This window comes from Ruditapes philippinarum, unplaced genomic scaffold, assembly GCF_026571515.1.
Source record: "Ruditapes philippinarum isolate M1 unplaced genomic scaffold, ASM2657151v2 ctg482_1_1_1_1, whole genome shotgun sequence".
NCBI lineage: Eukaryota > Metazoa > Mollusca > Bivalvia > Venerida > Veneridae > Ruditapes > Ruditapes philippinarum.
In genome coordinates this window covers 212,690-227,500 of record NW_026858977.1, presented here as the reverse complement: position 1 = coordinate 227,500, position 14,811 = coordinate 212,690, and the positions used below count along the sequence as shown (strand labels likewise).

The 14,811-nt window shown below is 30.7% G+C and overlaps 1 protein-coding gene across 1 annotated transcript in view; it reads left to right on the top strand.

The window, feature by feature from the left end:
• The window catches only part of LOC132754841 (putative carbonic anhydrase 2), a 4,836-nt gene extending 1,399 nt beyond the window's left edge, over positions 1-3,437 (top strand). Inside the window, exons 2-3 of the mRNA XM_060745568.1 lie at positions 1,467-2,768; positions 3,341-3,437. Coding sequence (XP_060601551.1) covers positions 1,467-2,767 — 1,301 coding nt within the window. The 3' untranslated portion in view covers position 2,768; positions 3,341-3,437. The remainder of the gene's footprint in view (positions 1-1,466; positions 2,769-3,340) is intronic.
• The last annotated feature ends 11,374 nt before the right edge of the window (positions 3,438-14,811 follow it).

Below are 14,811 nucleotides of genomic sequence, written 5' to 3'. Positions count from 1 at the left end.
TCCACTGAAAAGCATAAAATAAACAGTATTATTTGCTGTTTTATGACGTCAGTTATGGGCTGTCTCGTTACTAAAATCAATCATATCGAATCTGTACAATTTACCTTCATTTCACTGCTCTCGTTAGATACCCTTTTAAAAGTAATAAATAAATTCTGAAAAAAATTAACATAGAAAAAATAAATACATTACATTGTTCAATACAATGAATTTACATTACAAACTTGTAAAACATTCATTTTTTTAATGTCAAGTAAAATATATATAATTTATATCGGGTATTTAAGTGATTTTCCAATAAATAAAATAGGTACCATGATGTTGGGGATAAACAATGTTGCATGTAATTAAATATACAATGCAAGAGTGATAGTCAGAAAAAAGTGTCTACGTCTCACATATTGCTTATAAAGATACATGAATTATTCTAGATAATCTGAAGACAACAGGCAATTAACATAAGAAATATGTCAAAGTAATTAGAATAAGCCAAGATTTAATAGAGTATGATGCATCATAGAAAAAAGGAAAAAAGGGAAATATTTCACGCTATTACATACGCCGAAATTTATTGTTTATAATATTTTAGTGAATTTTTTTTTTAAGTTAGATTTTAATTCTATATTTCATAAAATTATTTGATTTGAACAAATATTCAAAACCAAGTTAGTTCAAACATAATATATTAAAGGTTGATTCTTAGAACTGTTGAACAAGTTCTTAAATATTATATATGTTACTTTCTAACTTACTTAACAAAGATAGTTAGACAAGACTCAAATAGACCCTATACGAACATTTTGGTTAAAAGGCACACAATGTCACCTCTGGGTCACCGCTTGCTGTAATATCATACTGGAGATTTTATAATAAAACCTTATGTTGAAACCAGAATTTATCTGTTTAAATTTGAAACTGATAAGCTAATGATAAATTATTACATGTAATTTTGATTGAAATTTCTAGTGATCTGTAAACGTTTTTACATCGTATTTGTATGCGCATCTATATCATAGAGCAAAGGTGTTAATGAAGAAAAAAATTAGTTAATTGGTGCCATTTCGATCGTATATTATTGCGTGTAATGATTTCTGAATTATTCAAAATGTCAGCCTTTTAGAAATTGTTTTTCATAAAAAGTTATCTCAATTTAATCATTAACTGTTTACTAATGCGTTAAAATGAAAGTCCAAACATGTATATATTTTATGAGGTATGTTTATCAATAGTTGATGACAATAGGTATAGAATAGTGCAAAGGTCATCGTCCTTGGCGCGTTTTACCAACATTGTTGAGTAAATGATATGATGTAAAAACTAGAATCATGTAAAAAAAAAAAGTTAAAATATAAAAATGTATTGAAACATGTAAGTCTGATAAAAAATTTTCCTCCTTATCATTTTATCATTCGAGTGTTGTCCACAATTCTAAGATTTATATAATATATTACTGTTGTTTCTTACAGGGGCGCTGAAAAATTTCGGTAACGGATTTCAGGCGAATGGAGGAGTGTTCGGACAGTTCGGATATGCAAGCGGTAATATTCTATATCCGCCTAGATATACTCCAGTAGGTGGTCCGATGCAGACCTTCAACAAAAATGCATGGAATGGTATCAGTAACAATAATGGTTACTACAATAATCAAATGGGGCCAGTTAGGGGATTCGGCATGCCGTTTGGAGGAATCGAAGAAGAAAACAGCATCGGAACTGGACCATTTGGCTTTAATACTGGTCCAGGTATAACTAGTGCTATGTATCAACCAGCAAATCCAGGGAGAGCTTTTCCTGTAGGCAGATATACAGGAGAGAATGATAATGACGACCTTGATGGTTATGACGATTACATGAGAGGTGGCAGATATGGGCCAAGACGTTTTCTAAATGATCGTCGAAATAGGTTCCCTGCTAGAATGTTTCCCAGGTTCCCAGGAATGACTGGAAACGATGATAATGACTTGGACATTGACGATGATTTTGATGATTTATTCGATGATGACTTTGATGATGATGATGATGATGACATTCTTGATGAACTACTTGATGACTTGTTTGACGACGATGATGACTTCGATGATCTATTTGACGATGACTTTGATGACGACGATCTTGAAGAACTTTTTCTTCTTAGTTTGCGTAGACGTGGATTAAGAGGATTTCCCGGTTTAAGAGACTTTCCAACGAATGACAGAAGAGAACGCTATAGAGGTCTTGGTCGAATGGGAGGTTTCGACGGTACGACGCGATATCCAAACCTTGGAGTATCTGGTGGTATATCCCAATATGGAGGATATAGCGGCATGTTCGGCAGATCTGGTAGAACATCCCGGTATGGAGAACCTACCGGTTATGGCAGACCAAACGGTCGGATTAGAGGAAATCCTAACTCACGCAGATTTGGTTTCAGCAGAAGAAATATGGATTTTCCACGACCTGGTCGAATACCATACAGGGGCTCTGGTGTCGGACGATACGCCGGTGAGGAGAATGATATTGAAGGAATTGGTGGTCCGAATAGAAGAGAGATTTCCAACTATCGTTCCTATGGCAATTATAATGGTAGACCTAGGAGAAGAAGACAAGGTGGCAGTAATAGACTTCATTCCAGGCCTCGTGTTCAATACTACAAATGTAAATGCCAGAAGAAATGTCCAAAATATAAGATCAACACTGGAAAATGTAAAAGGTGTAAGAAAAAGAAGAAATGTAAATTATTCCGATGCTGTTTGAGAAGAAGAATAAGAAAAAAGCCAAAGAAAGGATAAGGTGAGAGTTACTCCGAGAGTGAAAGTATATTTTATATATCATTGCTTTCAAATATCTATTATTAGCAGCGCGACTTCAGACAGTTTTAAAACTTACTTATTGTATTAAGCGTTTGTTACATTGACCTCCATTGGATAGTCGTAACGTCTTTATTATTCATTATCTATATATACGACTGCAGCATATTAATAAACTTTTTTTGTCAAAAATAACATTTGTGTAGTATTGTTGGTTATATTAAACAGTTATTTGCTATATGTTTCCCACCGATTATTCTCAGCAATGTTATCATGACAAAAGCTTTAATAATACCTTATATTTACTGAAAATAATGTGTTTGTCACTACCTTTATCTATTCAAGAAGCCCAACTTGTTCCGTCTAAGCTATGTACATGTATATACTATATATAGGCTAGTATACTATATAGTATGTTAATGTTGTCATTATGTTTATCTGAATTATGCCGTATTTCAAATAAATCTGTGTTATATCTGTTTTAAGGTATTTAGCAGATACACTTATATGTATATATAGATACTGTATACGATATTTATATAAATTTCATTTCAGATATACAAAGTGCGGCGTCTTTTAACAAAATGCAATAGTTGTTTTTATCGGATACCCGGTCTTAAATTGAAAACTAGAATGAAAAGCAGTTTGATATTTCACCAGTTTGAAACTTTTTATACATGCATTGATTATTAAAGAATTCAATTTACCATCTTCAATTTTTATCATTTTGAATTTATATTAGGTGTATCTTACCTAATGTGATCACGTGACTTTGATTAAAATCAACAGATTGTAGAATCAGATGTTCAAACCAAAGCAAATCTTCATTTGGTCATTCTGTTGTCCAGATGTAACAAATTGCTGGTATATAACATTTTAGATTAGTCTTGGCTTTAAAAGAAACAAATTTAACCTCGCAGCCTTAATGGACTCCATTATATAAGTTGCTCAAATTAGTACTTTGAAATCTCTTGAACTAGATGTTATCCGGAACTAGGCAAATGTGGGTTTTCCCCAGCTAATCCCTAGGTACAAAAATATTTTACCATTATAGCTTTACGAAGCCCTACCAGAACAGAACAGAATTACCAGTCAACCTATTGCGCTTATTTTCGAAGCTGTAACTGTAAAAGTTTGTTTGTACCTACGGATTAGCAAAATCAGCGACTGATAAAAATTCATCAATTTCTAAGAAAACTATCCTTAATTTTACTTAGTTTCGTTTATTTATGTACATAAGGCATGAAAATTATTTATATTACTTTTGTATATTTTACGCATTCTAGTATAACGGTAATTTCGTTTTTCTTGTAAGGTAATTATATCAAGTCTGAATACTTTCTCAAACGCAATAAGTGGTCACTCAAAGTCTAGACAAAAATTAAGGATATGTAAATGTCCTTTAATAGTTTGTGTTTGCCATTTTACTTTACATGTTAAATAAAGTTAAAAAAAACATTTTACGCTCTACATATTGTAATTGATGTTTGTTCATTAACATTTTCAACAGGTAAAAATTTGTTCACGTTATACATGTATATCAAAGAAATATAATCAACACATTTGTGATATGTAATTGTAAATTAACATATTTCTCATTCTAAATTTTGAGTGCAAATGCATATTCCCTAATTAAACTTTAATAAAATTATTTTTTTATTTTTTTTTATTTATTTTTTAATTTGGAAATAACGAATTGCATCTTCAGTGTATGTACTTAGTATTACATGAAGTTTGACGAACAGTCAAGGTGAATATGCTTAAACACTACAGATTAATATATCTAAAATAACACTCCATTTCGTCACAACCAATGTGTTATACATTTGTTATTTAATTGATGATGTCTTCAAACATTAAATAAGAACATAAAGGTTTGTGTTAAGTGTATAACTAGACTGTAAATCAGATAGGCAAATCTGACAGGAATTCATTTGATCTATACCAAACTTTAACAGATTTTTATGTGATTTACGGCAAACTTAAGATTATTAAAATTTAGCTTTATTAATGATTTGGTAGTCTTTCTGATTTAATTTTCTTAAAAATGTATAACTTTTCTTAAAATGGTAATAGCTGTGTATAGTAAAGCCTAAGACATTTTATATAAGACGCGAATATGTATGACTATGTTATTTCAAACAATTAAAAATAGTTTTCTTAAAATACTAATACAATAACAGTATTTACCTTAAAAATAAAATACATTCAATTATATAAATGCATGATTTTATATAAAATAGATTTCTTTTTGCAAATTATAAAAGCAAAACTAAAGTGTTGCATTAGAGAAACATACGGTGGCACAAAGGTGACATGGGTGTATTTTTTAATTATCTCGGGATACTATGTGGTGGCCATCGTAGAAACACGTCAAATGAAGCCGAGTTAAACACACCATTTTTCTTAACTGTGACACCCCAGCACCGCCCTAAAGTATTTGTTAACTTTACGTAGGTTTCGTTTCTTTACTATCTAATTAAAACAACGTAAATAATGTTAAATGTTTTCATACGGCTTATATAATGTTCCAAAGAATTTTTTTCTCAGAAAAGATCTAGTTAATACATATATAAATCTCCATGACATAGTTATGTTTTATCTGTATCAAGTTCCGGTTCCACTATTTTTGAACGATTGTCATTTTACTGGTACGAATTAATCGGTTGGGTATAAGATTTTTTTCTTTTATATAGATATCAAATTTTTTCTTCACTGGTGTTTTCAAGGATGATAATGATTTTATTTTGATGCATGCTTCAGAACATTTCAAACATTACTTATAGTAATAAAACCAAATATACTACTAGAAAAATTAGATAATTTACAATTAGACAGAACGTTAATTAACTGAGAGTGTACACCTGTGTTTTTTGAGAGCACAGGTGTACAATACAATACATCATTGTGAAAAAACAAAATATCACGATTTCAACATTACTGAAATATCACACTTTCAACATTACTAAAATATCACACTTTCAACATTACTTAAATATCGCACTTTCAAAATTATTTAAATATCACACAACATTACTAAAATATCACACTTACAGTATTACTAAAATGTCACACTTTCAATAATCAATGTTTTAATTCCAAATAGCCTAAGAGCCAAGGGCCATTTGATCAAAATTTTGTCCAAATCTAAGACTTGCACCAGAGCAAGTATATATAGTCTCTCCTTTTACAAAAATCCAAATCTTACAAAATTTTGCTTTCACAACGCTTCAGAATCCAAGATGGCGTCCATTATGGCCGTCGATTATATGCAAAAACGTGTATATATATTATTATAAAGCAAAAATTATGCCGTTTTCGATAAAAAGGTGTACAAACATTTCAGAAATAATCAACTTATTATTAAATAACAATAAAATAAATAGCTTTTCAGGTTTCTGTCTTAAATTTTCAAAATATTAAAGAATAATACTTATTTCTGCACATTGTTCTATACGGTTACCTAAAAATAAAATGGTGCAATATAAAAACTTTAAGAAAACAATATTAGAACTTTAAGAAAACAATATATAAGAACTTTAAGAAAACACGTGAAACCATGACTTCCGTCGGTTTTGAATCGTAAACCACGGATGTAATAGATGTTAAACATTTGACATACGGCTAGTATAATAATTATTATTATGATAAGACAATGTGATACACCGAGGCTAATCGCTGTGGTATGGTTGTTTAAATGTCTACCAATCATAATAAATTGTTTTATCTTATACACTTCAAAGCCAAACATTGCTTAAGGATAAAACAAAGAAGTTAAAGTAATCTATTTTTAAGTATCATTAAATAAAAGCTGTTGGGACTATCTTCGTAGTTATTGTTTCGTCAGATAAAAACCTACAACAATTTCGATGACGTCGTCACATTCTTAATTCATTTCAATAAAGTTAATTGAAAATCATCTGTTGCCTGAAGTATGCTAGGCCTGCTTGATTTGTTTTCAAATACCCGTATGTTGTTTCTAAGTTTAAACATATTATAAGTTCCTAATTGTGGTGAAATCTTAAAACTTTTTACACACTTTAGAGTCTACATCATTGGAAAAATCATTATATGGGTCAAATACATATAAATGGTTGTGAAAATTTGAAACTTTTTAATTACACATTCTCGAGTCCACATTATCGAACAAATCATTATTTTTGCCATACACATGTACATATAAACAAAATATGGTTGTGAACCCAGTGGACTCGAATCCATAATCATTAGGTTGAGAAGCAGATACCTTGAGCGATAACCTAGTGGTTAAGGTGTTTGCCTCTCAACCCAGAGACTATGGGTTCGAGCCCTACTCGGGTCACGACCATGTTTCTTCATATGACACAAATACTGGTTGCTTCCAGGAAGCGGACTAGAAAGTAATTAATATAAGTTGCAAGAATTTGTTTCGCAATCGAGCATAAATAAATATGTTTAAACCATATACCTAAAGTGTTTTACAAAACAAACAACATTATTTGTAATTGGTTTTAATTACTCTAAGTGTAGCATTCAACTGTTTCTATAAATTCAACAAACTGAAAGCGGGGAAGTAATGCAACAGGGATGTTTGCTACACGAGTTAGTTAAACCAATTGTATTAACAAAGCATATATATCTATTGGACATATCCCCGTACAGATTATTTTCAAATCATACTAGATATGTTTGAAGTGCTTTAAGATTAAGAAAATCTTCTTTAATGTTATTATCTCTGTTATAAACAATTCTCTCTCGTTCCACTCTGACTATCTTACCAGACGAGTGTCAACCCTGGTATCAGTACTTGAACACGAGCATCATCTTCGATAACGGACAAATCAAACAGGACGAAAATCAGAAAGCAAGCGTCCAATAAGTGTGAAGTTTGCAATCGGAATGACCCTACGTACAAAGGTTGTATCAAATGTGCTCAGTGGTCGAGCACTTGTCTATCAGTAGCTACAAAAGTCGTTGTTTCATTGGAGATCAAAAATTCGGAACTGGTCATTGGTATTTGTGGTATAAAATCCCCAATGTCTCCAGGAAAGTATTTTAAACTTACATTGCACAATACAGAGGCACAATGCATATAAATATCCACTTATTTTTTAATTGATGCCAAAGCACAATCAGTCAATTGCAAAATGGTATATAGGCATTTAATAGTAACTTTTATTATTTATTTATTTATTTATTTATTCATTTTTAATATTATTTTTTTATATAGATTCTTTTTTATTTCCATTATTATCATGTTTTTATATCAAAGGTTCTAGCATTAAATTTTACTTGCTTAATAATCCTTGCTTTTCGTGAAACCATACGGTATATGTATACATTTTAATATATTATCTATTTGGAAAGGTCATTCAGACCTTTATAATAATACGGTTAAATTCTTTCTTTTCATAATATAACTACATATGTTTATGTTTTAAAACTAAATGTTATTTAAAACAAACTAAGAATGGAAGACAAGTTAAAAACGCACATGAACGGGAAAAAAAAAAAGAAAATAGAAAAAAATTTTTTGAGAATTTTTTTTGTATTTTTAAAATTGTTTTTAAATTTTATTCTTTTAGGGGAAAAAACAAAACAAAATGTTACATTTGTTCGTCTTTTGCCCGATTTTTTATAGCAGAAAACTTTTTGTTGGAATTTAAAACCCACCCATAGAAAAAACATTAAATTTTAAACCCCTAGCGGGGGGACGAAGGAAAGATCATGTGACGACTAGTTTTAATGAAACTTCAAATATTAAATTGTTAAAGGATTCTCAAATACAACGAAGAAACGTAATAAAATCATTATTATTAATGGCCTTTCAAGACAAATTTGAACCAATCAGCAGATCTCAATTAAAGAACAGCAGTATTTTGGATAAACAAACATCTGAAGAGTCAGAAAGCACTTTAAGAAGTAAAAGGAACGAAGAATGTTCAAGCAGTTTACGTAGCAGGTCAATATGTCCTTGGGAGTACGAATATTCTAGAAACGATACGCTACTTCCGGAACTTATTAAAACTATTTCCTGTCAAAGTGCTGAGACACTAATGCCGCACATGATAATCCAGTGTCATCAGTTATATACATATAAGATGTTTAAAAAGAGAAATTGTGATAATAATGAAGGGCATGCATGTTTTATTAAGAAAAGGGTTAAATCTGGATGTTTAGCGGCATTTCCCTGTGTGATTCATACATCTGGTTAAACGTCAGTTCTCTTGTTTATTGTTGTTGTTTTTTGTTTAATTTTTGTTGTTTTTTAATCAAGCAATATTCTCAGTGTGCCTTGTCCAGGTGGTCTTTACTAAACGATTGGAATTCTTTTCAAATCTGTCTATTTAAATTAATGTAAATTCTTAAACTTTCGTTATTAAATCTACAGTTTTTGGAAAATATTTTTTTACTTGACCAAGTAAGCAAACAGAAAGACAGTTCATATATTCGGCATGTTAAGTTTCGTTTATAACTTCCAATATTTTTGCTAAATTTTAATTTAGAACCTGTGTATGAGCATTTAAACTATTTGTTCCTCACCTGGTCGATTGAAAATTAGTCTACAACTTGTGACACAGGCACACTGAACCTTATGCTCCCATAACTGCCATATACAAAACAATGCTCTTGTTCCAGTACTTAATATTTACATGTCAATAAAATTGTTCAGCATTATATTATTCTTTTATTTATCACTTGAATAAATTGCTTTAAGTGTGCTTCACTTGTGACATAAAGGCGCGACATGGCTTTTTATGCTTCAATGATAGCTAAAGTAACTATTATAAAGCGTCCCTGCCTTTGAATAGATAGGTTGATAAAAATAATTCTTGTAAAACCAAAATCTGAACAAAATGTGATCCTTCAAAAGCATTAATCACAATAGAATTACAAATATGAAAATTGCAGACTCGGTTTGATTGAGTCTGTACATGAGGGATAATGAGTAAGTGCAACAACCCTCATGGCTCATGCTTCCTATCACCGGCTTGAGTGGTACTCAATTTTCAACACTTAAAAGCGTTGGAATCAATGATCCTGGAGGGCCAGGGAAATGTAACAACACCAAGACTCAGAGATTCTTAGAGCCATATGACGTCAGATATGAACCAAATTATGTCATACTTCTGCCGTTTAACATAATTATTAATCTCAATTTTCAATTAGAATCTATAATATTCTATGTCCAAATTCAAATTTTATTAATGCACACAGATCTTGATATATAGTTCGATCGTTTTTTATCAATCAATATTGCACACAGTTCAGGTCAATAAAAAAAAAAGAGGAAAAAATAGATTAATATTCTAAGTAAACAAGCGCGATTTCGAGTTCATCACAACAGAGCTACCAGTTTCACATATTTCAATTAACCATTACATTTTTTTCGAAAATTCTTGTCTTTGCTTTTGAAAAACTATAGTTCTTTCTTACCACTTCTACAGTTAAATAAAGATGAAATAGGTAAATCTACTCCTAAGTTGATGAAAACATTTTTGTTGTTGTTGTTCCAAATAATTGAAACAAAATTTATCTTACATCGTCAATATTATTTAAAAAAGATTGTAAACTTTTGATGTTTTATGTATTTTTGTCAGGAATATGATATGGTTTAATACTGCCAAGTTTTAGATGATTTGAGACATTATACATTTAATATATTAACATGTACTATACATGTACATACACATCTACATCTGGTAAACCGCCATTGTTGGAAAGTTGGTTTCATACATATACACAAACGTTTGTGGAGGTATTTAAGTATTGTTGTGTCCAAATTTGACAAGCAGAAATTCCATTAACTTCAATGGGTTGTGTAACGATAAATCCACTATGAAATAATCAGTAGTTTTTTTATATGCTTTATATATATACAAAAATATAAATCAAATACTAGTGGTTTAAAATGTACATTTGTATATCAATATAATTATATTGATAACATAAATTCAAGAAATATAATCCTATAAGGGAAGATAAATATTGATCACACAGGGACATAGATAGGTAAATATAATATTCCTGGTATAAATATAAACCCAGAATTTTCCGAAACCTTAACGTTGAAAAAAGCAAATCAAATAAGTCCGTTTATTTAAAGTTAATCATTTTATAATTTTGAATATTGTTTTATGGTTTTGTTTAAAGTTACAATAGATACACAGTTGGTAAATTTACTGTATCTGATTCGAATTCGAATGTTGCGAGCTCAAAATCACGAAATTCAGAGAGAGAGAAAAGCTGTATAGTATTCCATTGTGATTCATCGTCTTTTCTAAAGATGTAAATAATTCTTACTTACGGAAATGTGACATTTTGACATGTCTATTTTGAACCAAAGTTGACCTTGTTTGTTTGTTGTTTTTTCTTGTTTTCTTTTCCCGTTTTTTGTTTTTTTGTTTGTTGTGTCTTGTTTCTTGTTGTTGTTGTTTTAAATCTAGGGTTACCCTTGACATGTGAGCATCTCTTGCATTTTATAAGTTATCATCTGCATCTTTCTTGTGACGGCTATATATGACATAAATGCGAGTTTCTCATGGGTGATTTCAGTACGGTGTCCTTATCGTGCCATTTATAATGTCCTAACGTCTCGTCTAAGGGTCGACACACGACAATGCAAAGTGACAATGCGACAAGGAAGTGACATCGCAACAGCACGACAATGCGAAACGACACTTGACAACACGAAACGACACTCGACAACACGAAGCGACATTTCTAAAATGTCGGCCTTTTTACCATGGCATTTTTAGGCGACAGTGCGATATATCGTTTGACATTGTTGCACGTCGCTTCGGGTTGTCGAGCACGCAATGACAAACGCATTGTCGTGTGTCAACCCCGAGACGCGATGGACGACAATATAAATGGCACGATAAGGAAACCGTATTTCATGAGTTTGTATCAATTCTTTCGGAGTATAAATATATTAATTGTAGTTTTATTAACATAAGAAGCATCGGTATACTCTGTAGTTATGATTTATTCAAAAGATCAACATCATGGAAATTTAATTTCATAATTAAATTTCAACATGTATGTTTGATACAGGTATGTTCCTTACTGTTAGCAACATCGTAAACATTTAGTGCGTAACAACTTACCAACTATAACATCTATAATATTACAATAACAATTTCATTAAAAATTAGAATACAAAGTTCAGTTTGTGTGGACGAGTTCTTTTACTAAAGATGTTTGTCATTAAAAAAATAACGCCTCTTTGGACCTAGCCCAACAAATTGTGCGCTCTATTAGGGCTTTTTATTACTAGTATATAGACGATGATCGCCCTTCGCGGCGTCTGTACGTGTAATATTAATTAGTTTGTAAAGTCGGTCGGTTTTGCAGTCGAAATATTGAGACTACTTTGGATCATACAACTTCTTCGTTCACGAAATTTAACTAAGATTGTAGTTTACAATGTTGCTACAAACTTTGGCAGTTGTTGATATTTTTGTCAATTTTAAAGCAGCTATTTTCGTTATAATCTTGCTATTTTCTTTTACAATATAATATAATGATTTATTTTTTGACATAGACATCCGAATGATTTAGCAGGGATTCATTTATATTTTTTATCACAATGATAGCTAACAAAAACTTTGATTTTCAAAGTTGAGTCATAACAATGGTGAAGTTATTTTTACAGTGTAAACAGAGACATTCCTCCGTGCTGGCTTGTAAACGCAAATTTGGGAAAGTATTTATAATGTACATGGGATTGTAAAGAAGTGGATAAAGTATATACGAGTATACACAAACCATGTTACATTCCACCAAGTTACATTTCACCAGAAAAAATCTAACAGTTGTATTTACACCATTTTGTTTTCTCACAATAATTGCCACTAACTTAATCACGATAGAAACTCACAATCACCAAACTACTTTGTAAAGTAAAAAGAATTTTTGCTACACTGGTGCAAATATTTGGAATAGAATACCATCTAATATACGTTCCTCTTATTCTCTGACATCTTTTTACAATTAGTATATAAATAAACATATCTTGCAGATCAAATAAATATCTTCATAACTCTGTTATTATGTAATTATGGTATGATACTTTATTATTATTATTATTATTATTACGTTCATTTTCCGAACTCAAGAGATCTTACCATGTGCAACAGTTTGTCCAAAATCGTAATAATTTTGTCATCATACGTCTAATATATATTCATATAAAATAATACTTAAAGTAATGATTAACTTGTTTTAAACCATACACACATGTTTAAAGTGTTTTGTGTGATAACATGTAATTGTATACTTACAAGGAATATTTGATATATTGTTTCTTGTCAGTGAATAGCATATGTTAATACAATGTTGAAAAATGCTTAAGCCGGTGCTAGGGGGCGTGGACAGTAGCTTGCGTTTACCACTACCATCCATGAACGGGCTCAATCTAACTAACCTGCAACATTTTTATATATAGTCAGTCGATTTGGGCGTTCATGTGGGAAACACAGTTTGTTTACCTACCGTGAATATTTTATATTACATTTATTGTTTGATTTTATTAACCTGTCAATTCCATACTGATTATACGGTCAATGCACAGAATATATTAAATTCGATAAATGTTCGGTAAATTCCGTGAGATGTGCGCAGTAAGATGTGATTAAATTCATCTTGTTTTTATGAATTAGTTACACTGACCGTTATAGTGCAATAGGGTAAACCACTGTAGGATCGAGACAGAGTCTGTCCAGTATTTTTTTTATTCATAACTATTTTCAACATGTTTTTTAAGTTATGGTTGTTCCGTTTTTAATATGTTTTGCACCTTTTTGTAAATACTATACATTTGTATAATTATAACAATGTTTAAGAATTAATACTGAAAATTCATTCCGATTAAAATCAATAAATGTAACTATACAATATAAAATGTGACAATTCAGTGTTTCTTAGTTGGTTCATATCCGTGTAGACAAATTGCAAGCGCTTGACCATTTTCATTAAAATATACTTAAAAATAAAGAAAGAATAAGTCTAAAAAGAATGTCAAAAAAGGGATCGAACCTCGGACCCCTCATGCATTAGGTAATCAGTTAACCGACTGTGCTATTGCGGATGTTACAAGAACCTACATTAATCTAGTGAGAGTTTTCTAAACGTAAGTGATATACTCCATATTAATTCTCGTAAAATAAACGGAAAAAACCGAAGTGGGATCGAATATTTAAATGAGTGCTATAATGTATTCATAATTGACAGGTCAATAAAATCAGACTATATATATAAATGCATAAAATTTATGTGTACTCATTTATTACTGTTATTTTTCTTGGTCTCAATATAATACAACCGATATAGTCCTAACCCTTGGTTAGATCTTGATTTTATGCTAACAGAAGTATGAAAACAAAAATAAAACAAATATAAATCAGTTACTACTGCTAAAAGTAATCAATTTTACACGTTTGCTGTAATGAGACCATTAGAGGGAGGCAACTCGTAGTTTCAAACAAACAAGCGTGATCGATTTATCTCCCATATTCATAGCGAACACTGGTACAGATTTAGGACATGACAGAGTGATACATGAACTTTTTTCTCAAGAAATTAGATAAGATATCCAAAGAAACAGTATGGTTGTGTTAAGTTATAGAAAGGGGAATCTATTTTACGCGCATGCATTTATTTGAGATGAAAAAACAAACATGTTTGATATTTTTAGAATTTCTACTGTTAGAATTTCTACTTCGTTCATTCCATATATAATTAAATACTCAACTGTTCTTAATTTCATTTCGTTTATTTGTTAAATATGTTTCTAAATTTCTAATATAAAATTAATACTTAAATTTAAAGTGTTTTTCTTCCTCACACATGGTTGACTAGTCAATGAAAATTAACTTTCAAAAATCCCTATACTGTCTTAAAGGCCTCAACAGACGGTAGGATTTTGAAGTACAACATCAATTAAAACTAAGATGTACAGACAAATCTTAATGTGTGAAGGCTACTATTTCTTGATTTCGGAAACCTTAGGATAGGACATGTTCTATTTTGAAAATCTTGTCGTA